The 22869-nt window shown below is 48.2% G+C and overlaps 1 protein-coding gene across 4 annotated transcripts in view; it reads left to right on the forward strand.

The window, feature by feature from the left end:
- Positions 1–22400, forward strand: part of DAAM2 (dishevelled associated activator of morphogenesis 2) — a 323838-nt gene extending 301438 nt beyond the window's left edge. For all 4 annotated transcript variants that reach the window (XM_075925085.1, XM_006131756.4, XM_006131755.4 and 1 more), the window contains 2 exons: positions 11458–11628; positions 14608–22400. In XM_075925085.1, the coding sequence (XP_075781200.1) occupies positions 11458–11628; positions 14608–14823 (387 nt within the window). In that variant the 3' untranslated portion in view covers positions 14824–22400. The remainder of the gene's footprint in view (positions 1–11457; positions 11629–14607) is intronic.
- Positions 22401–22869: the final 469 nt, after the last annotated feature.

A 22869-nucleotide genomic window follows, 5' to 3' on the forward strand; every position in this document is an offset into this window, starting at 1 on the left:
CTGGTTGTTAAGCCACAGTGGCACTTTTTTGGTTCTTTTACTATGTTTTTTAATTTGGGATATACATTTAAGTTGGGCCTCCAGGAGCGGCCCGAAGCTGGCTGCAGCAGCTGGCGCCCCAGGCAGGCAGAGCAATTGGCGCCCCCGCCTGTACGGCCGTCAATGGCCGTGATGTCATCATAGGGCGCCCGGGCCAGCGGCGCTCTAGGCAACTGCCTAGTTTGCCTAGGCTCACGGGCCGTCCCTGTGGGCCTCTATTATGGTGTTTTTGAAAAGTTTCCATGCATCTTGCAGAGATTTTTCTTTTGTCACTGTACTTTTTAATTTCTGTGTAAATAACTTCCTCATTTTTGTGTAGTTCCCCATTCTGAAATTAAATGCCACAGTGTTGGGCTGCTGAGGTGTTTTTCCCACCACAGGGAAGTTAAATAGCATTACAATAGGGTAACTATTTCCCAGTGGTCCAGTTATATTTACCTCTTGAACCAGATCCTGCACTCCACTTAGGACTAAATCAAGAATTTCCTCTCCCCTTGAGGGTTCCAGAACCAGTTGCTCCAAGAAGCAGTCATTTGAGGTATTAAGAAATTTTATCTCTGCATCCTGTTCTGAGGTGACGTGTACCCAGTCAATATGGGGATAGTTGAAATCCTCCACTTTTACTGAGCTTTTTAATTTGATAGCCTCTCTAATCTCCCTTAGCCACCCACCACCTCCCACAGCCAGGGGCATAGGTGCCTATGGGGAACCTCTGGGGTGCACTCTTGCACCTTGCAGACCAATCATGGTCTGTGGGTGGGAAAGTAGGAAAGTATCCTGGCCCCACCCCTTCTGCTTGAGGCCCAGCCCCTTCCAGTGCAGCCCAGGGCCACTTCAAAAATTTCTGAAATGACCACTGGCAAAAAATTATTGCCCACTTCTGCTCTACAGATATCAGCTTCCAGGTCCCTTATGAAATAGAGGGTAAGGGAACTGAGGTACAGATAGGGAAAGTGACTGGTACGGGGGTAGGCAATTATTTTTTGTCAAAGTTCAAATGTCTTGGTCAAGGTATGGTCAAGGTCCAGACTCCAGGGATGGAAAATAATAATAATGAATAAGAAGAAAAAGATGTTGGGGTCCATTCAAAGTGCCTAGCAGTTTGGATTGGGCCCACGGTCCACCTATTGACTGCTGCTGGACTAGCAGAAGGTTAGATCAGTGGCAGAGTGGGGTCTTATGGTTCATATCCCTCTGCTCTAATACTTTTTCTGAGTGGGGGCCAGAGAGGAAACAGTTATTTAAACAAACCATAGTTTTGTTTAGAATCATAGAACTGGAAGAGACCTCAGAAGGTCATCAAGTCCAGCCCCCAGCTCTAGGAAGGACCAATTCCAACTAAATCAAACCAGCCAGGGCTTTGTCAAGCCGAGACTTAAACACCTCTAGGGATGGAGACTCCACTACTTCCCTAGGTAACCCATTCCAGTGCTCCACCACCCTCCTAGGGAAATAGTTTTTCCTAATATCCAACCTGGACCTCTCCCACCACAACTTGAGACCATTGCTCCTTGTTCTGCCATCTGTCACTACTGAGAACAGCCTCTCTCCATCCTCTTTGGAACCTCCCTTCAGGAAGTTGAAGGCTGCTATCAAATCCCCCCTCACTCTTCGCTTCTGCAGACTAAACAGACCCAAGTCCCTCAGCCTCTCCTCATAAGTCATATGCTCCAGCCCCTAATCATTTTGGTTGCCCTTCGCTGGACCCTCTCCAATGCGTCCACATCCTTTTTGTAGTGGGGGCCCCAGAACTGGACACAATACTCCAGATGCCGCCTCACCAAAGCCGAATAAAGGGGAATGATGACGTCTCTGGATCTGCTGGCAATGCTCCTCCTAATGCAACCTAATATGCCATTAGCCTTCTTGGCTACAAGGGCACACAGTTGACTCATATCTAGCTTCTCATCCACTGTAACCCCCAGGTCCTTTTCTGCAGAACTAATACTTAACCGGTTGGTCCCCAGCTTGAAACTATGCTTGGGATTCTTCCGTCCCAAGTGCAGGACTCTACACTTGTCCTTGTTGAACCTCATCAGATTTCTTGTGGCCCAATCCTCCAATTTGTCTAAGTCATTCTGTACCCTATCTCTGCCCTTAAGCGTATGTACCTCTCCCCCCAGCTTAGTGTCATCCGCAAACTTGCTGAGGGTGCAATCCATCCCCTCATCCAGATCATTAATAAAGATATTGAACAAAACCGGTCCTAGAACCGAAGCTTGGGGCACTCCGCTAGAAACCGACCGCCATCCTGACATCGAGCCATTGATCACTACCCGCTGGGCCCGGCCTTCTAGCCATCTTTCTATCCATCTTACCGTCCATTTATCCAATCCACAATCCCTCAACTTGCTGGCAAGAATATTGTGGGAGACAGTATCAAAAGCCTTGCTAAAGTCAAGGTATATAACATTCACTGACTTCCCCATGTCCACCGACCCAGTTACCTCATCATAGAAGCTAATCAGATTGGTCAGGCACGACTTGCCCTTTGTGAATCCATGCTGACTATTCTTAATCACTTTCCTCTCATCCAAGTGCCTCAATATGGATTCCTTAAGGATCCCTTCCATAATTTTTCCAGGAACTGAGGTAAGACTGACCGGCCTATAGTTTCCTGGATCATCCTTCTTCCCTTTTTTGAAGATGGGCACTACATTTGCCTTTTTCCAGTCATCCGGGATTTCTCCCGATCTCCACGACTTTTCAAAGATAATAGCCAAAGGCTCCAAAATGACATTTGCCAACTCCCTCAGTACCCTCGGATGCACTAAGTCCGGACCCATGGATTTATGTACGTTTAGCATTTCTAAATAGTTCCTAACCTGTTCTTTACCCACCACGGGCTGTCCATCTTCATCCTATCTTGCGTCACTTGGCGCAGAAGTCCAGGAGCCGACCTTGTCCGTGAATACAGAGGCAAAGAAAGCACTGAGTACTTCAGCTTTCCCCACATCATCTGTCACTAGGTTACCTCCTTTATCCATTAGGGGCCGCACGCCCTCTTTGAGCACCTTCTTCTTGTTAACATGCCTGTAGAAACCTTTCTTGTTATCCTTCACATCCTTAGCCAGTCGCAATTCCATCTGCGCTTTCGCCTTCCTGATAACCCCCCGGCATTCTCGAGCTATACCTTTAAACTCCTCCCTGGTCATTTGTCCAAGTTTCCACTCTTTGTAAGCTTCCTTTTTGTGCTTAAGTTCACCAATGATTCCCCCTGTAAGCCAGTCCGGTCTCCTACCATGTTTGCCTCTCTTGCTACGCGTCGGGATGGTTTCTTTCTGTGCCTTCAGTAAGCCTTCGTTAAAATACTGCCAGCTATCCTGGACTCCTTTCCCCTTCATGTTAACATCCCAGGGGATTCTGCCCATCAGATCTCGGAGGGAGTCAAAATCTGCTTTTTTGAAGTCCAAGGTATGTATTTTACTACTCTCTTTTCTTCCTTTGGTCAGGATCCTGAAATCTACCATCTCATGATCACTGCTTCCCAGGTTGTCACCCACCTCCACTTCCCCTATTAGTTCCTCCCTGTTTGTGAGCAGAAGGTCAAGCTGCGCACGGCCCCTGGTCGGATCCTTCAGCACCTGTGTCAAGAAGTTATCCCCAACATTCTCCAAAAACTTCCTGGATTGCCTGTGTACTACCGTATAGGTTTCCCAGCAGATGTCAGGGTGATTAAAGTCCCCCACGAGAACCAGGGCCTGCGATCTGGAAGCTTTGCTCAGTTGTCCGAAGAAAGCCTCATCTACCTCATCCACCTGATTCGGTGGCCTGTAGCAAACACCAACCACAACATCAATGTTGTTGTTTGCTCCTTTAAACTTAACCCATAGACTCTCAACAGGTTTTTCTCCCTCTTTATACTGGAGTTCAGAGCAATCGTAGAGCTCTCTTACATATAGTGCAACTCCTTCTCCTTTTCTCCCCTGCCTGTTGTTCCTGAACAGTCTATACCCTTCCATGACAGCGCTCCAGTCATGCGAGTCATCCCACCAAGTCTCTGTTATCCCAATTAAATCATATTTCTTGGTCTGGGCCAGGGCCTCCAGTTCTTCCTGTTTGTTGCCCAGGCTTAGAATCATAGAATCATAGAATCATAGAATAATAGGACTGGAAGGGACCTCGAGAGGTCATCGAGTCCAGCCCCCCGCCCTCAAGGCAGGATCAAGCTCTGTCTACACCATCCCTGACAGATGTCTATCTAACCTGTTCTTAAATATCTCCAGAGAGGGAGATTCCACCACCTCCCTTGGCAATTTATTCCAATATTTGACCACCCTGACAGTTAGGAATTTTTTCCTAATGTCCAATCTAAACCTCCCCTGCTGCACTTTAAGCCCATTACTCCTTGTCCTGTCCTCAGAAACCAAGAGGAACAAATTTTCTCCTTCCTCCTTGTGACACCCTTTTAGATATTTGAAAACCGCTATCATGTCCCCCCTTAATCTTCTTTTTTCCAAACTAAACAAGCCCAGTTCATGAAGCCTGGCTTCATAGGTCATGTTCTCTAAACCTTTAATCATTCTTGTCGCTCTTCTCTGTACCCTTTCCAATTTCTCCACATCTTTCTTGAAATGTGGCGCCCAGAACTGGACACAGTACTCCAGCTGAGGCCTAACTAGTGCAGAGTAGAGCGGCAGAATGACTTCACGAGTTTTGCTTACAACACACCTGTTGATACAACCTAGAATCATATTTGCTTTTTTTGCAACAGCATCACACTGTTGGCTCATATTCAACTTGTGGTCCACTATGACCCCTAGATCCCTTTCCGCCATGCTCCTTCCTAGATAGTCGCTTCCCATCTTGTATGTATGGAACTGATTGTTCCTTCCTAAGTGGAGCACTTTGCATTTCTCTTTATTAAACCTCATCCTGTTTACCTCTGACCATTTCTCTAACTTGCTAAGGTCATTTTGAATTATGTCCCTATCCTCCAAAGAAGTCGCAACCCCACCCAGTTTGGTATCATCTGCAAACTTAATAAGGGTACTCTCTATCCCAATATCTACATCATTGATGAAGATATTGAACAGTACGGGTCCCAAAACAGACCCTTGAGGAACTCCACTTGTTATCCCTTTCCAGCAGGATTTAGAACCGTTAACAACAACTCTCTGACTACGGTTATCCAGCCAATTATGCACCCACCTTATCGTGGCCCTATCTAAGTTATTTTTGCCTAGTTTATCAATAAGAATATCATGCGAGACCGTATCAAATGCCTTACTAAAGTCTAGGTATATGACATCCACCGCTTCTCCCTTATCCACAAGGCTCGTTATCTTATCAAAGAAAGCTATCAGATTAGTTTGGCATGACTTGTTCTTCACAAACCCATGCTGGCTATTCCCTATCACTTTATTACCTTCCAAGTGTTTGCATATGATTTCCTTAATTACCTGCTCCATTATCTTCCCTGGGACAGACGTTAAACTGACCGGTCTGTAGTTTCCTGGGTTGTTCTTATTCCCCTTTTTATAGATGGGCACAATATTTGCCCTTTTCCAGTCTTCTGGAATCTCCCCTGTCTGCCATGATTTTTCAAAGATCATAGCTAAAGGCTCAGATACCTCCTCTATCAGCTCCTTGAGTATCCTGGGATGCATTTCGTCAGGACCTGGTGACTTGCTGACATCTAACTTTCCTAGGTGATTTTTAACTTGTTCTTTGTGTATCCTATCTTCTAAACTTACCCTCTCTCTGCTTGTATTCACTACCTTAGGCACACCACCAGACTTCTCGGTGAAGACCGAAACAAAGAAGTCATTGAGCATCTCCGCCATTTCCAAGTTCCCTGTTACTGCTTCTCCCTCCTCACTAAGCAGTGGGCCTACCCTGTCCTTGGTCTTCCTCTTGCTTTTAATGTATTTATAAAAGGTCTTCTCGCATTAGTGTACAAACACTTCAGGTAACCAGTTGATCATCCTATCTTCTCCATTCGAAACATGCATCCTCCTTTATTGCCCCTTCCTCTCTGCATTTCTTCTCGGTATCCGACTTCCCCACTCCCCTCAGGGTTTTGGTCACTGTCCCCCGACGAACCTAGTTTAAAGCCCTCCTCATTAGGTTTGCAAGCGTGCCCGTGAAGATGCTCCTTCCTCTCTTCGTTAGGTGGATCCCATCTCTTCCTAACAATCCTTGTGCCCGGAACAGAGTCCCATGGTCGAAGAAACCAAAGCCCTCTCTGCGACACCATCTGCGCAACCACGCATTTACGTCCTCAATTTGACGATCCCTGCCCAGTCCTTTCCCTTCAACAGGGAAGATGGAGGAGAATATCACTTGCGCTCCGAATTCTTGGATCCTTCTTCCTAGCGCTACATAATCCACAGTAACACGCTCAAGATCATTCTTGGCCGTATCATTAGTTCCCACGTGGAGAAGCAGGAAGGGGTAGTGATCCGAAGGTTTGATCAGCTTGATAAGCCTCTCAGTGACATCCTGAATGCGAGCTCCCGGTAAGCAGCACACCTCTCGAGATTCCAGGTTCAGACGGCAGAGGGATGGCTCAGTCCCTCTTAGGAGGGAGTCCCCGACCACCACCACCCATCGTTTCCTTTTGGGGGTGGTGGCCGTGGAACCCCCATCCGTAGATGGTGTTCCCTTCTGGTTTCTTCCTTGTGAGGTCCCTTCCAGAGCTTTCAGCACTGCAGAGCCTGTGGAGAGAGCTTGAAAGCGATTGCTTACCTCTATAGCATCGGGGGATTCCCGTGTTGGTCTTTTTCCCCTTCTAGAAGTTACATGCTGCCAGTTCTCTTCTTGGTCACATACTGCCCTCTCTGGCTCTTCTGCCTGCCGTGCTTGAAGGATTAAATGCTGCCTTCTATCGAGGAAGTCTTCATCCTCTTTGATCAAGCGTAGGGTCGACACTTGGGCCTCCAGTCCTCTAATTTTTTCTTCCAAAATGTCGACCAGCTTGCACTTGGTGCAGATGAAATCTGTTCTTTCTTCTGGGAGGAAGACAAACATGGCACACGCTGTGCAGGTAGCAACAGCAGACCCATCACCATCCATCGCTGCTGTCCTGGAAAAAGGATTTAAAAAGAAAGGCAAGAGAACCTCCTGCCCTTCCCTGTCCCCAACTCCCTCTCAAAACTCCCTGTTAGCAATCACCTGTCGCTTGCCCACTGCCTTATAAAGCCCCTCCCCCTACCAAGGCTCAGCCAATCAGCAGAGGCTTCTAGAATTCAAACTTTAATTAGAAGCCAACAGTTTCCACCTGCCAATCACAGCCAATCACAGCACAAACTCCATTAAGGGAAGGGGGAGGGCAAAGGGGAGGTGGGGGGGGAAAAAAAAAGCCTCACTCTCAAACACATGGGAAAATAAATAAATAAACAAAAAAAAACCCAAAAAAGAACACACACCAACCCTCACTCACAAACACAAGCTCAGCACACAGCAAGAAAGCCCCAAACACAACACCCACTTCCCTCAAGACTCCTGTATCTGCTTCTCCTCTACCTGGAGAACTCCTTCTCTAAAGCCTCACTCAAACAGGGAAAGAAAATAAATAAATAAATTTAAAAAACCCAACACCACCACACACCAAACAAACACAAGCTCAGCACACAGTAAGAAAGCCCCAACAACAAAACACACTTCCCTCAAGAGTCCTGTATCTGCTTCTCCTTCACCTGGAGAACTCCCTCTCTAAACTCCCTGTTAGCAATCACCTGTTTCATAGTTGGTAGCTTGTATGTTTCTACCTTTCATAGTCCACTGCTTTACAGCGAGCAATTGTGGCAGCATGAGGTGTTTTCAGAGTGCATCCAGCAGTCCTTCCTCGGTGTCGCTGCAAAATCAGGAGCCCGTTATACCCAGAAGCCTTGCTGACCGTTCTTTTTCTTTAACGAGGGCAGTGTGCCTTATAGGAGGCAGTGGAACTCCAGGACTCTATGCAGTGGGAGGAGCACTGATCAGAGCACCTTTGCTGGGGAAGCAAGAGTAGCTGATGCAGGATAGCTGTTGGGAGTGTAAAGTGTGTGCACGCAGGCTCCCTTCTTCTGGGGGAATTAAGAATGGCCCCTGGAAACTACACACTAGTTGGCAGGATTCAAGAGGTCCGGGAAAAGGCCAGCTCTTTTGAGAGTTCTAGGAAGCGCTTACAGCCCAAGTCTGTGGGATTGCCCCGCTGTGGTTTTACATTCAACTGGCTTATCTGCACCATCTCACCTTCCCAAAACCCTGTAATCCACAGCAGTGTTAGGGTTCTTCCCCTTTCTGTGCTGCTTCTCCCATCGCTACCTACAGGAACCCCTGTGACTGACTCTGTCTGTGTAATGATTGCTCATTGTGTGGTGTTTCCAGAGGCTGAAACCAGGATCTCCAGTGCTCAAAGCACACTCCTCTGCCACTTGCTCTAACAGAACAATTCTTTCTGCAGACACCAATAATGGCCTCTTATCCTTTAAGACACAGACAACTGGACAGAGTTGAGAATTTCTATTTGGGACTGCCTTTCAGTAAATAAGAACCATTCCGGCAAATTTTGTGGGAGTTCAAATTGCCTAGAACAAGAGAGTGACAGTTTTTGCGCATGTTTTGTGGGGGGAATGAATGTCGTTGATGTTGATTTGTGCCCAGGGATGTAAAATTTTGATTATCTGGCTAATTGAATAGTCAATGCAATTTGCATCAACTGTTCAATTAGGGTACGTCTAGACTACATGCCTCTGGCGACAGAGGCATGTAGATTAGGCTACCCGACAGAGTAAAATGAAGCGGCGATTTAAATAATCGCCGCTTCATTTAAATTTACATGGCTGCCGCGTTGAGCCGACAAACAGCTGATCAGCTGTTTGTCGGCTCAGCGCGATAGTCTGGACGCTCCCCTGCCGACATCAAAGGGAGTTGTCGACAACCCAGGTATGCCTCCTGGGATGAGGCATACCTGGGTTGTCGACAACTCCCTTTGATGTCGGCAGGGGAGCGTCCAGACTATCGCGCTGAGCCGACAAACAGCTGATCAGCTGTTTGTCGGCTCAACGCGGCAGCCATGTAAATTTAAATGAAGCGGCGATTATTTAAATCGCCGCTTCATTTTACTCTGTCGGGTAGCCTAATCTACATGCCTCTGGCGACAGAGGCATGTAGTCTAGACGTACCCTAAGTTGATAAGGGCGCTTCCGCCTTTGAAATGTAACAACAGTCCCAGGGCTATTGCTACTGTTCAGAGGCCAAAGCGCTGCAGGGAACGCGGGGCCAGAGGAGGACTCAAGCAGTACCCTGCTGGCCCCATGCTCCCCGTGGCATTTCATAGTGGCAGTGCCACATGGAGCTTGGGGTCAGTGGGGGAGTCCCTGGTTGACCCTGGGCTCCACACAGCACTGCTGCTTTGAAGCACCCACTCCTCTTCGCACCCCCTTGCTGTCTCTTTCTGATAGTGGTAGCATGGGGGGTGGGGGTAGGAAGTGACTAGACTATCCTGTTGACTATCTGATAAGCATTTGCTTATCACATAGTCGACTAGTCATTCATATCCCTATTTGTGCCTTTCTGTTTAGTTCTCTGCAAGCCACAGGAATGAATGAAATGGGAAGGGAATCCCCAACTAGGTCTATGCCCGGTGGCTGTAGAACATTCTTGGCTCTCTGTGGCGGGGTCTGTGCACTATGAAAGTCTCCCCTCTCCCCTGCTCCCCTTGGATGTTTGGCCTCTAGCGATAAAAAGAGAGAACTAAGCAAAAGGTCTTCTTTTTCAAGTTCCATTAAAGGCTGTCTTGACAACCTCTGGCATGTCTCCTGACAGTTGAAACATATGATGCTTGCTCTCTAGTGTAATTTTCTAAGTATATATGTCCAGAGATGGGGGTTAAATTCAACACAACAAATTCTATTTTTCCTTGGACTCGTAGTATGCTCGCAATTTGCATGCTTGCAGCAAATTTTGTTTAATGTCAGCTGCTCTGATTTTCTCTTTGTTTCTTTTTGGCTAGAAAGCAACTGTTTAAAAAAGTCAAACTGTGGCTGCGAGCTACTTTGTACAAGCCTGGCACTGGCAGGAGGAGCAAAGAGGGTGGGGAGAATCACAGTTTTCCAGGCAGCCTGAGAAAGAAACTGTTCCTTCTTTCATTCACTTTTGCTAAGGGATTTCTTTCACCTTCGGTGCAGGTCTTTGTGCTGTTCCTCTCCCCGTGTCTGTCCTCGTGCAGCCATCAGAATTGCAGGGGTTTCTGAAGGTAGATCAGAGAATTTTGAGTTCATTTACTGTTTGAGATACAACATGCATGGCTCCTGGTCCCTCTCATGTGCTATAAAAACACCAAGTAGGGAATGGGAACCTGGATTGTCACCCTACCAGGACTGTCATCATGTGCATTAATTGGGTGTGCCCCTGAAGTAGGGATCATATGAAGCACTCTATGGCTGAGAGAGTCCAGATGTGGTTTAATGGACAATCCTGTGATGGGGGGGAACATATGTGCTGGGGGATATGTACGTGTGTTGGCTGAGTGCTTGTGTGTGGATCAGTGTAGGGGACGAGTATGCCATGGACAGTGCGTGAGGTTGCATGTGGCTCTGTCTGAGTAGTCGCGACAGGGCATGTGGGTGTGTGCGCGTTTACAGCTGTGTCCAAGTGGGTGGGTATGGCACTGTCTGAGTGTACTGGTAACAACATGTCTGTTTCAGGGCTCGTAACCCAGAGCCAGGCTTTGATGTGACTTCACCACATCCAAATCAAGGCTGCCCAGTGACTGAAGTCCTGCCAGTTGGCAGCCCTCAAATGCTTCCTAAAGCCTCAGCATTAGCCTTGTAAAATAAAGGCCATTTCTGATGTTTCCACTCTCTTTTAAGTCCTCCTGGGAGTGCTGACTGTTGTGTTTACCCCACTCTCTTGCCCTGTCTGTTTGCGGCCTGGTTTCTGTAGCCAAGCAACACTTGTTAGGTTTACTTAGTGGTCTCCACAGGGACAGACTACACAGGTAAAGGTGCGTGACGGAACAGACTGCCACTGTGTTGTGGCAAAGGTCCCTTAACTTCAGCCATGAAAGGATTGACCCCGAGGAGAGACATGGGGGAGGAGGCTGATTCGGCAGGGCACTCATTGGTTACAATGATGTTGCTGAGTTGTGGTTGAACAGCTGCTCCCTCAAATTACTTTGCAACCTCAGGCCCTTAGGGTTTTTTTTTTTTTTATGATTTATGATTTATTACATTGCTTCTTAACTGGTGCAAATCTGCCTGCATAGGCTGACTGGCTAGGTAAGGGAGCAGCTTCTTCAGGGAGACCCACAGGTTGAGACCCAGTGCCCTCTCCTTAGAAAGATTGTGGAGGCGATTTCCCATTGGCCACAAAAGACCCCAAGGAGGCTTGAATGCTGTGCCAGACCACCCTCGGGCTTCATCGCCATGTCCTCATGGAACAGCCTGCTCATGGCCATGCTCATGTTCTGTGTTTCTCCCTGTCTGGCAGTACGCCAAGGCGGTGAAGCTTTTTGGAGAAAACGAGGGTAAGATGCAGCCAGATGAATTTTTTGGCATCTTTGACACCTTCCTTCAGTCGTTCGCAGAGGCCAAGCAAGATCTGGAGACTATGAGGAAGAAGAAGGAGGAGGAGGAGCGCAGGGCACGCATGGAGGCCATGGTGAGAATCTGGTGAAGGGGGTAGGGAAATGGGATACTCCTTTTCTTGCCTGCCTCTCAAGAACAGGGGCCAAATGAGACAATTCCCCCACTCAAGCTCCATCTCTGCCACTGCTTCACACACCATCTGTCACTGTCTCCTTTGCTCCCACAAGCCTGGCTCTCTTCCACCTGTCTCCTCATTACTCCTCTCCTCTCCCTGTCCTCCCGCTCTTCCTCCTGCCAAAATGCCCCTTGGCGGCGTGATTTCCCTCCTACTGCAGGCCTTGTTACTGACCCAGAATTCTCAGTAACCAGGGCAAACACCTACTGGCTCTCTGGAAATCACAGGGCTCCCAGCAAGACTGGGGCAAGGAGATCTGCCCCAGGGATCTGTTCCGCACTCTTCTCCCCAGAAAAGGCTGCTCTGTCAAATCAGGGCATGCTGTCCCAGCTCGCAAGCTGCCTCGCTGATGTCTGAGTGCCCCCTCCCCCACACACTTGGAAGATGGGCTGCTTTCTCTGCCCACCTTGGGGATACCATCCTGGTTTAGGGCTGAAATTCCTGTTCTGAAGCTCTGAATGCCAGATCCCACTCTGTGGGCACTCTTCCCACTGGGCTACTTCTATGCAGACTGGATTCACAGAACAGGACAGTGCCCGTTCTGTGCCCATCCCAGAGCAGCGCATCGTGCACAGGATGGGAGCATGCTGTGCCCAGTGGTTTCCATACAGACACTAGCAGCATTTTCCTCTGGCTGCCCTAAATGCCTTGGGCCCTGAGAGGACAGAGAGAACTTGTATGTACAGATGTGAAGGACTAGTCGACTATCCCATAAACAAATGCTTATCAGATAGTCGACAGGATAGTTGACTAGTTGCACACACACCCCTTGCTGCCTCTATCAGAAAGTGGCAGCAAGGGGGGAAGAGGACGGGGTACTTCAAAGTAGCAGCATCGCTTGAAGCCTGGGGCCAGACCCGGGGCTCCATGCAGTGCTGCAGCTTTGAAATGCCGTGTGCAGCCTGGGGCCAGCTGGGGTGTCCCCAGGCTGCACACAGTGTTTCAAAGCAGCAGCGCCACATGGAGCCTGGGATCAGCTAGGGAGTCCCCTGCTGACCCTGGGCTCCAGGCGGTGCTGCCACTTTGAAATGCCCCGGGGAGCACTGCATCAGACTGCATGCGGTGTTTCAAAGCAGCAGTGGCACGTGGAGCCTAGGATCAGTTGGAGTCCCCAGCTGATCCCGGGCTTCGGTGGTCTCACATTGAAGTATAGCTGCAGCACCCCCCCCCCTCCACACACACACACTTTGCTTCAGATGATTGCTGATTTGGGATGGTTTTAAACCACTCTGTTTGGCTTGGTTCAGAGACAGAGAGGAGATTAATGAGAAATTCCAGGTCTTCAGTATTGTCCTTGGAACTGCTATATGAGGGCATTTAAAATGCCACTACTAGGCACCAATGTATTAGTGCTTAGTATTAAAAGTGAAGTGGTTCATTGTTGTTCCACAGGTATTGTATTCGGGGCTGAGGGGCACTGGCAGAGCTGTGTGTGGGGAGCCCAGGCCTGGGATAGCAGGAGGCTGCAGGGCAGGGGGAGGGGCACTGGCAGAGCTGTGTGTAGGGAGCCCAGGGCTGGGATAGCAGGGGGCTGCAGGGCAGGGGGAGGGGCACTGGCAGAGCTGTGTGTGGGGAGCCCAGGGCTGGGATAGCAGCAGGGGGGCACTGCAGGGCAGAGGTGAAGGGCTTGGAGAGAACTGTGTGAGATCAGGACTAGAATAACCAGGGATGTAACTCATCACAGTTGGAGTCTATGTGCTGTGTAAGTTGAAGGAGAAGTGGGAAGTTCTCACCAGGTCCCATATTCAAACTTGATGGGATGGCCTCTCTCCTTGAAATCTGTCCCTGCTGTAACCTACTTTACAGAATGTTTTCCATCAGCCACCATGATTCAGGGAAGAGGTAGTGAGTAGGGCCCCTTCGCTGCCCTAACGAAGGGTTGTACTTGATATATGGCGGTGCTGCTCCTGCATCTCAGAGGCTGACACAGAATCAGAGTGTTGCAGTTGGGTATGTGCATGTGGGACTGGTCACCAGCCCTAACCCAAGAAGCCAGTCATTGCCGGGAGCTTAGATGGACATCAGTGAGACAAACTCATGTGGCCACACTCCAGGGAAGCAGGGCATCATCAAGGGAAGATCTTGGCTAGTAAGCTTTTTTTAAAAAAAATTAACCATTCTTGCTCATCATTGATGCTGTTAATTGACTTTCTGACTCTCCTTCAGGTTGGACGGTGCAGTCTGGCTGGTCTGCTTCACTTTCTGTTTATAATTGTTTTCTATTTCTGAATCTATTTCTGTTGCTTTTGTGCTCCTTTCCCTGCAAAAGACTGACTCCATCCCACTGCATATGGCTTGAATAGCCACATTTCTATACCCGTTTGGGTTTATCTGCACTCCCGAGCCTTAGTTTGGGGCCTAAGCTACATCTGTCTGTGCTCTCTCTCCTCTTTTCACCTGCGGGCTAAAGTGTAACCCTCCAACTCACTCTGAAGAAGGCATAGCATGTCGCTGCCACTGCCCCAAGAGTAGGACAGGAACCAGATTGTAACTCTGAGTCTGGTCTCTGCTTCTCCAGTGTCCCAGGAGGGAAGTATTTGTAAGCTGCAAATTACTTGCTTCCCCCTTTATTGCTGGGTTCAATTAAGGGTTGGTTAATTGTGGGGTATGGGGTGTAAACAAGGCTTTACCCACTCCTTACCTACCTGCACGGAAGAATGGCTGCTATTCCCTCCCTCCCGGCTCAGGCATAAGATCTGAGGGGGTTTCTTATGCCTCCTTTCTCCCCCATGTGCAGCAGGACTCAGGATTAGGCCCCTTCTGTTATCCAGGTTCCAAGACACACTAGAATCTTAGTGCCTGCTTGACAATGTCGTTTAACAATCAGTGTTCTGTCTAGCCCCATCCACGCCTAAATCCACATGTCTTTCTCCACAGCTGAAAGAACAAAGGGAGAAAGAGAGGCGACAAAAGAAAGCACAAGCTGGCAGCGTCTCCGAGGAGAGTGGAGAGTTTGATGACCTGGTGTCAGCCCTGAGGTCGGGTGAGGTCTTTGACAAAGACTTATCCAAGCTCAAGCGCAGCCGCAAGCGTTCAGGGAACCAAGGCTTGGAGACAAGTCGGGAGAGGGCAGTGACCAAACTAAATTATTAACAACAAAAGGAAGGAGGGGATGTAAAGAGCAAGAACCAATACAAAGAAGATGACGACAAAGGAAAAACCAAGAAAGAGGAATATGTGTGACAGCAATTGGCTGATGGTTGCCCGCAAGGGCTCACCAGCCCTTGGCCAGAGATCAGTTTTCCTCCCTTCCTTCTCCTTCCCCGTGCACCTAATGCGGAATGGCTGGAAAAGTGCCTCTGGGGAACCACCAGGGTTTGTGACTGGGCCATTCAGATTATTGGCCAATTTACTTCTGGGAGTCTTGCCTCCAAGCTCATCAAAGGCCCATTGATGACAACAGGAAGTACTTGGGCCTTGTGGACCACGGGGCAGCTGGGGGAAGGTCGTTCACTATGTGCCAAAGTACAAATAAGTAGTGTTCTCTGCCTGTTGAGAATAAGCAAGACCATTACTATTTTAGACTGGCTCTGAACACATATGACACTTCGTCGAGACCTGGAGCAGCCTTCGGGAGTTTGCATGGAGTAGTTTTAAGAGAACTGGATTTAGAAAGAGTCGTTGACTAGAACCTGAAAAATGCTTTTGATCTCACATACTGTGTATTTTTATTTGTGTTTTTGTGGCCTGTAGTATCCAAAGCAAGTGGCACTCAGAAGGGAAGGAATGGGGTTTGGACTAAGATGGAGTCCTGGCTCAAAAGCCCATAATTGGAATTGATAAAAGAAAAGCATTTACAAAACTTTGATTTTTTTTCTAAAGCCTTTCTCTGGAACCTGTTGAAGCTTTAAGGGATATTCTAGAACCCAAGAAGATGGGAGAAGGCAAAATACATGTTGTAGAATAGGTGTTCTAATTTGGAGTCTAGAAAAAGAACCCACAGCTGATCGGAGCCAGACCTAGATGATCCTACAGCCTACTGTAATTGTCCAAGGGTGGGCAGGGAATAGCACCTACTGGCTATAATTTCATATTGCTTTTGCATCATTTTGTTAGCATCACCAAATGGAAAGTGGGAACTGTCTGGGATCATCATGTCTTAAATAGAAACTGTCAAATGGGGTCACTGGCAGTGGAAATAGGATATTTTCTTTCCGCTTGGTGCCAGCTATGACTTCATTGGGACGAACTGGAGCTTGCATCTAACAAGTTGGCCTTCTCAGCAAACCCCTGAGGGAACCATTCAACATCATAATATATGAACATGTCAAAGGACAGCTATGGCACCACAGGACTTTTGCACGTGGAAGGAGCTGCTCACAATGAAGGGACCATAAAAAAAATCCAGGAATTAATTAGGAAACCGATGTGAAGGGATCAGGAGAGCTTTGAAAATTACAGTTAATAGGAATTTTTTATTAAAAACTAAAAATGCAAAGCACACAACCAAAACCAAACAAATCAACCAGAAAAACAGTTTTATTGCTATTTCTGTTCAACTTCATGACTCTAGCAATGAGACTAGCTTATGCAGATTGTCACACTTCCTTTTGTCTTCCTTAAATGAGATTTTTGGATATCTTCCCACAGACAGAAAAAGGATGAGAAAGAAAGGAGCATTCTGGATGTGATACTTGATGAGAGAAAAAGACCCATCCTCTACAAAATAGCATAAAAAACCAATAGCAGGAAATTGCGCAGAAATCTGGAGAAAATCAGAAACAGCTCAGTTTGCCACTTTAATTGCTTGGCTTTATTTTTCTTCAAATGTCATTTAACTTCAGGCTCGACATTCAGTCTGCACAACAAAACTCAATGCCCCAGGCACAATGCCTGATCAGTGTTATATTCAGAAAACATCGGGAAATCACACTGTGGAGATTTTCTGAACTCTTGGAAAGTTAAATAATTATGTAAACTATGGAGATAAGAAAAAAGTTGAAAGCTGTAATGCTTTACTGTGTTTTAAGTCTTCCAGCCTAGAATTTCCCTGTTGATGACATTCCAGACCACCGCACCTCTGCAGAATACTCGTGGTAAAGAGTTGGTATCTTACAAGAGCTGCGTGCATTCTCCTTCAGTATTATTCACTATCCCCTCAGGGATTAGCAGTTGACAGAAATGTCCGTTGTGGCAGATGTTGGCACCTTTTTAGGAGAGAGATTGTATTTTCATACAGGATTTTTCAAGTTTAAAAACCTCACAATTTTAAGCAATTTTTGTAAAACTCCAAAATAAGATTAAAAAAAAGTTTTGTAAATTATATTAATAAGCTCCTCACTGCCCCCATACTAGATCTGTGCTATATTCCAACATTATTTTTTAAAACATGCCGTGTAACCCACCTTGTGTGAGCCATATGAGATCATAATATGTGCCAAATAGGTATACAACTGAGTTCAGTTTTTGATAGTCTCCAAATTCCAGGCCTGAGATTTTTAAGGATGATAAATATTAGTCCTTTTTAACCTATTTCATCTTTCCTGGGTTTAGTGTTCACCTACTAATTCAGTTTTAGTACCAAGGTCAGATTTCATCCTTGATGTAAGCAGATGTGATTGACTCCCTAGTTTCACTGGAGTTGTACCCTCTTGGTCCCCCCATCTAAGACTTACCCATTTCATTAAAAAAATTCAACAGAGGTTGAGACATAAAAGAAAACTCAGCTTGGGTGAAGAGCCTGGAATTTGAGAGAGCATCTTCCCACCAGCAGGCTTGTGTTAGGCTTTCTGACATTTGTGTCACCTTGCAGTACCATGAATGTAGAAAAGGCAGAGAGAGGCAGGCTATGTTACAAAGTCCAGCCCAAGATTTGCAGAGAGCTCCGTGTGATAGTCAAGTCAAAAGGAGTTGATGAAATCTTACAGCTCCCAGACTGGTGTCCATAGCACATCAGGTCATGCTGGGCAGCTGTAAGCCATGCTGAGAGTGAAAGGCCTAAAGGAACCCCTATTCACCTCCTAGATCTACTCCAGCTTAATTTTCTCAGCATCAGGAGTTTGAGTCTCTGATGCTGGTTCAAGGCTGCTTTCTCCATCCTAGGGCAACTTCAGCCCATTCCTCTTCTCTGACCATCTGCCCAATGGTAAAATGTTCTTGGGACGAGGAATCTCTTGGCAAGGGCTTGGACCCACTTGCTTTGAGTCATGAAGGTTGGCAACAGGGAGAAAGGCCCATTCACTTGTTTTTGTGAAGTGGCCAGCCACATGGGAAAGGAGGAGCAGCTACCTTCATGCTGGGACCACATTCCACTTTGATTTTAGACCCACAGGTGCTGTGACTTCGTGTAGTTCCCTTGTGCCATTCAAACACACTTCTCTGGGGAGCTAACTGGCTAAGGAAAAGGAAGGTTGTGAGACCATATGAACCTGCAGGAGCTCCCTTCCGCTGTTTTGGCTGCAGTGGTTGTTTCCCTGGCTAAGTCCTAGGAGTCAGCATTTCCCAAGATTTGAAATAAATGTCCATCTCACGCGAACAAGGGAGGAACTGAGTGTTGAGCTTGAAAGGGAAGACAGAGAACTGTTCAATGAAGGGGCTCCCTCTGCTGGGCTTTCTCCCAATTTCCCATCTTCCCTCATCCCATGGATCTGATCCCTGAGCTGAGACTTGTCCTGCAATGTCATAATGGCGCCACTGCTTTTCCATCACCCCTGTGCTCTTCTGCACCTTGGCTCAATCCAACCCTGCAGCATCCTAGGAGCTGTCTCATCTCCACCTGCTCTGGTCCTAGCTCAGCCCAGCCAGTCCACACTTGCCATTGCGAGCATGAGTGCAGATGAATCACGCTACAACTGTGGAAGAGTTTCCCTGAAACACTCAGGGTTGGTGCAGCCTCAGTGTTTCCCTTGGGGGAACCCAGTGGCATGTTCACCGTAAGGGGATAAGCTGCAATCACAGGGAGTCCTGCACATGTATGGACCTGCCCTTGATCTCACAGCTCCAGGACTTGCTGTTAGAGCAGGGGTGGGCAGTGATTTTTTAAGTGGGGCCACTTCACAAATTTCTGAAGTGGCTGCAAGCCACCCCAGAAGGGGCAAGGCCTCAGGCAGAAGGGGCAGGGGCAGGAGGCTTCCTGTGCTCCCCTGCCCATAGACCCTGATTGGCCTGGGGATGGGGGAGTGGTAGGGTGGCTGTGAGCTGGATCCAGCCCATGGAGGTGGTCTTGCCCACCTCTGGGGTAAGGGATTTGGGAGCAGGAGGGCCTGTGAGGTCATTTGGGTGTGACCTGGAGCATGGTATTGGGGTGCAGGGGTTTGGTTGTGACCTAGTGCAGGAAGGGATTGGGATCCGGGGCAGGGGATTGGGGTGCATGGGATATGGGCACAGGAGGGGGGCAGAGGGTTTGGCATATGTGTGAGAGGGGGACAGGAGTACGGGGGGCAGAGGGCTGGGGTCCAGGGTGCCAGAGGCAGGCTTTGGCCAGGAGACTTATCTGTGAGACTCCTGGCCAGCAGCCCAGCACGTATCTCAGGCAGGAGCCTGCCCTGCCCCCACACAGGCAGCAGTGGCCGTGTGATTGGTGACTAAGAGCCTGAGGAGGAGGGGGTGCTTCACATGCTACAGGCAGCTCCCATAGGCCAGAAACCAGCCAATGGGATTGTGCTGGGGGGCGGGAGCAGCCATGAAGCACCCCTTCCATCCCCCCAGCACAATCTCACTTTTCCGAGTGGTGTGCAGGAGCAGGGCAAGCAGGGGAGACTGCCTGAGGCTCCCTGCTATGTCTGTGGGCCAGATCCGGTGGCTTGGCAGGCTGGATCCGGCCTGCAGAGGGTGTTTGGCCCAGGACTGTGCTAGAGCCTAAATCCTCTCTCGCATTGCATTGGTTAGCCCCAGGTGCCTCTGCACACTAGTGTGTAGCTCGCCCTTTTAGTGCATTGTGGCTAGAAGGGGCATGGGGAAGAGCAGTAGCATGGACACAGACCTTCCTGTCTCCTACCATTCCATTCACTCTCCTGCAGGAGCTGCTCAGCTCAAACCCCAGTGTAGCACATTGGCAGGCAAAGGCAGCCCATGGGAGGGCTGCATCAGTAGGAGACCCAGCTCACTCATTTGGTGGCTATCATAAAGCAAGAAAACCCATCCCTGGAACACCCCCAGGAAACCTTCCCCTCTTCCAGAAAGAGAAAGGGACAGCCTCGGGCAGCTGGACTTGAATTGGTCATTTTTCTCCTACATTATGACATCATCATCATCACTTTTTTTTAAACCTCTCCTTAGCTTAACCGAGGCACCTCCTGCAGCCTTCCCAGCAGTTTTCATGGTACTTACCCCAGCAAGAATGATTCAGCCACTGTTCCAAACACCCCCTGCCAGCCACAGAGGAATGCTGACAGTGGCCTGCTAAGCACCAGCAATTCCCAGGGAAGGAAGGGAGATGGGAACCGTGGCGCAAGGACCAGAGCATGTGCAAGGGAAAGAGGACAAACAAGCCTATCTGGGGCAACTGCCAGCAGAACTGGGATTTGGTTAATTCTAGAGTCAGACCAGTGTAAAGGCTTCAGGCAAGGGAAAGTCCCCCCTGCCAGGGAACCAGGAAACAGTGGTTCAAGCTCTTCTGCAAGGAGGAATCTGTAAGGAGCTAGCCTAGCCCCCACTGTGGACAGGCTGATGTGTGGGCCAATTGAGCACCCTCTTCAGTTCTCCTCACCCGCACAGCCCCTCAGTTTTTAGCCTAACTCTCCTGCCTTGAGGCAAGGCCCTCCCCTGGCATCTCACTGCTACAGACCACTACGTTCTAGCTCCTGGAACCGGCCCTCCAGGCTGCCCTTCATTAGCCTAGTGCAAGCCCATGATGGTTCAGAGGTTTGCACCAGGTGGCCACTGTAAAGTGGTTAGCACAAGTTCTTCGTCACTCTCTCTCGGGTCGGGGTCACTCTTGTGAATGTCACTTTTCCAGAGCTCGGGACAGTTGACATTAAAGCAGCTCTAGAACGTTGGAGCAGAAGGGCCAGGCCATGTTCTTCAGATAACTGAAGAGCCAGGCACCAAAACCACTCTCGCAGTAGTAGTGCCACCGGAGTAGTGCTCAGTGACTTTTGGGAAGATGACCTGAGTGTTCTTCAGAAGCATTTCTGTAGCATGCTCTGGTGTTGGAGGAAAAGAGAAGGGCTGGGAGGGGCTTTGTGGTCTGGGCATTTCTGTGAGGGTCAGCCTCTTTGGAAGACTCTTTCCACTCATCAGGAGCGTTCGTGTACTGAGCTGGGTTGTGGGAGGAGGCATGTGTCTGAAGTGTCCTTGAAGGGAATGGAGACGGGTTGTACAGTTCATGATGTACATGATATATGCAGTTTTGTTTCTGGGTAATTTTTTTTTATTTTGGTTAAATGTTTTTTAAAAGAATTAAGGTTTTTAGGGAGCTCAAGGGGGAAGCTGTAAATCTGATACCTCTATTTATTTTGCCTTATTTTAGTTTGCTACGTTTGCATGTATGCACCGCACTACAGCAAAGACTATTGAGACTGTGCCAGGGCATTACACCAGCTAGCCGGTCTGCTTGGCACTTCTGGGCTGGGCGGTCAAAGGCCGAGGGCTGTGTATCATAGGTTGTATGAAGGGCGAATGTGGGAGACAGGGAGCGTTCTCTGGATTTTTGTATCCCATTGGCCTGTGCCTCCCTGAAAGTAATAAGCTGACCCAGAAGAGCTTTATCTTTTAGACCAATGACAGATTGCTACTTTTGTGCACACTTTAATTTTATTTTATCCCTAGTCTGAACAGTGGGCTAAAAGGTATTAGCGCTCTCCTTAAGCTCTGCCCACAATCCCCAGCTTGGACCAGCAACCCTGTGGACCTGAATGTTTCCACAAAAGTGCTTAACTCTGAACAATATTCTCCTTAAAAATCTCAATGTTAGGCTTCAGAATTAACAAGTCACTGAGACAAACTGGGATAGGCCTCACCGCTCCAGGCTATCATTCCTTTCTGGCTGCAATCTCTTGTACAGCTAGTTCGGATTAGGAAGCCTAATCCAAACTAGCTAGTCCGTGAAGCGTGTAGCTGTGAGGCACGGGGTCCGAACTAGTCCAGCCCCCTGCCCAAATCAGGACCAATCCCAACTAAATCATCCCAGCCAGGGCTTTGTCAAGCCAAGACTTGGAAACTCTAGGGATGGAGATTCCACCACTGCCCTAAGTAACCCATCCCAGTGCTTCACCACCCTCCTAGGAAAAGTTTTTCCTAATGTCCAACCTAGACCTCCCCCACTAATCATTTTGGTTGCTCTCTGCTGGACCCTTTCCAATGTGTCTACATCCTTTCTATAGTGGGGGGCCCAGAACTGGACACAATACTCCAGATGTGGTCTCACCAGAGCCAAATAAAGGGGAATAATCACTTCTCTGGATCTGCTGGCAATGCTCCTCCTAATGCACCCTAATATGCCATTAGCCATTAGGCGCTGAAAGCAAACATCAGATGTTTCAGATCAGGTTGCTCTCCATCAGGGCTTGAGACTTTTGAAGTCTCACAAATGCTAAATTAGAAAAGTTTGCCCACAGGAGCTTGAGTGGGGTCCGGTGCTGCTGTAATGCCTTGGTGTATCCTCATTTCTTGGATCAGGTTAAGACTATAAATGAATTAAATGTACAAAACCTGTAGTGTCCTTTTTATCTGCACCTTTTTATAAGAATATACTGTAATACTTAAAAAAATTAAAGATATATTGTCCCCAGTTTTTGCCGTTATTTTATGATTGAATTTTGCATGTTTTATTGGATGTCAGTAGGGCACACCTGATTGATAAGTGAGAGGGCTGTTCTAATGCCCCTCTATGCAAAGCACTATCTTTCTGTGACCTTTCTTTGGGTGAGAAGACATGACTGAGAACCCTCTCTGGAGCCCAACAATTGGGCAAAGTGTTCACTGCCCACTGTTGAGACAATACAGCTTTGTTTTCTGTTACCCCACCACTGTAGGATATCAGAGCTGGGAGCCAGCAACAAGCCAGAACAAGAACTTGTGCCTTTCGTGTGGCGTTGCTGAATACCAACCCAGCCCAATCCAGTGTCCTCTTTGGAGCATAGTTTTGTTGGTAACCCTTCTAAAGACCTGTTGTGTGCCATTCTGTATATTAGAGGGCAGAGAGGTAAAAACAGATCAGCTAGGCACTGCAATGCTAAGTATTGTAACACTTAACTTTGT

Source organism: Pelodiscus sinensis, chromosome 3 (genome assembly GCF_049634645.1).
Source record: "Pelodiscus sinensis isolate JC-2024 chromosome 3, ASM4963464v1, whole genome shotgun sequence".
NCBI classification, from domain to species: Eukaryota; Metazoa; Chordata; order Testudines; family Trionychidae; genus Pelodiscus; species Pelodiscus sinensis.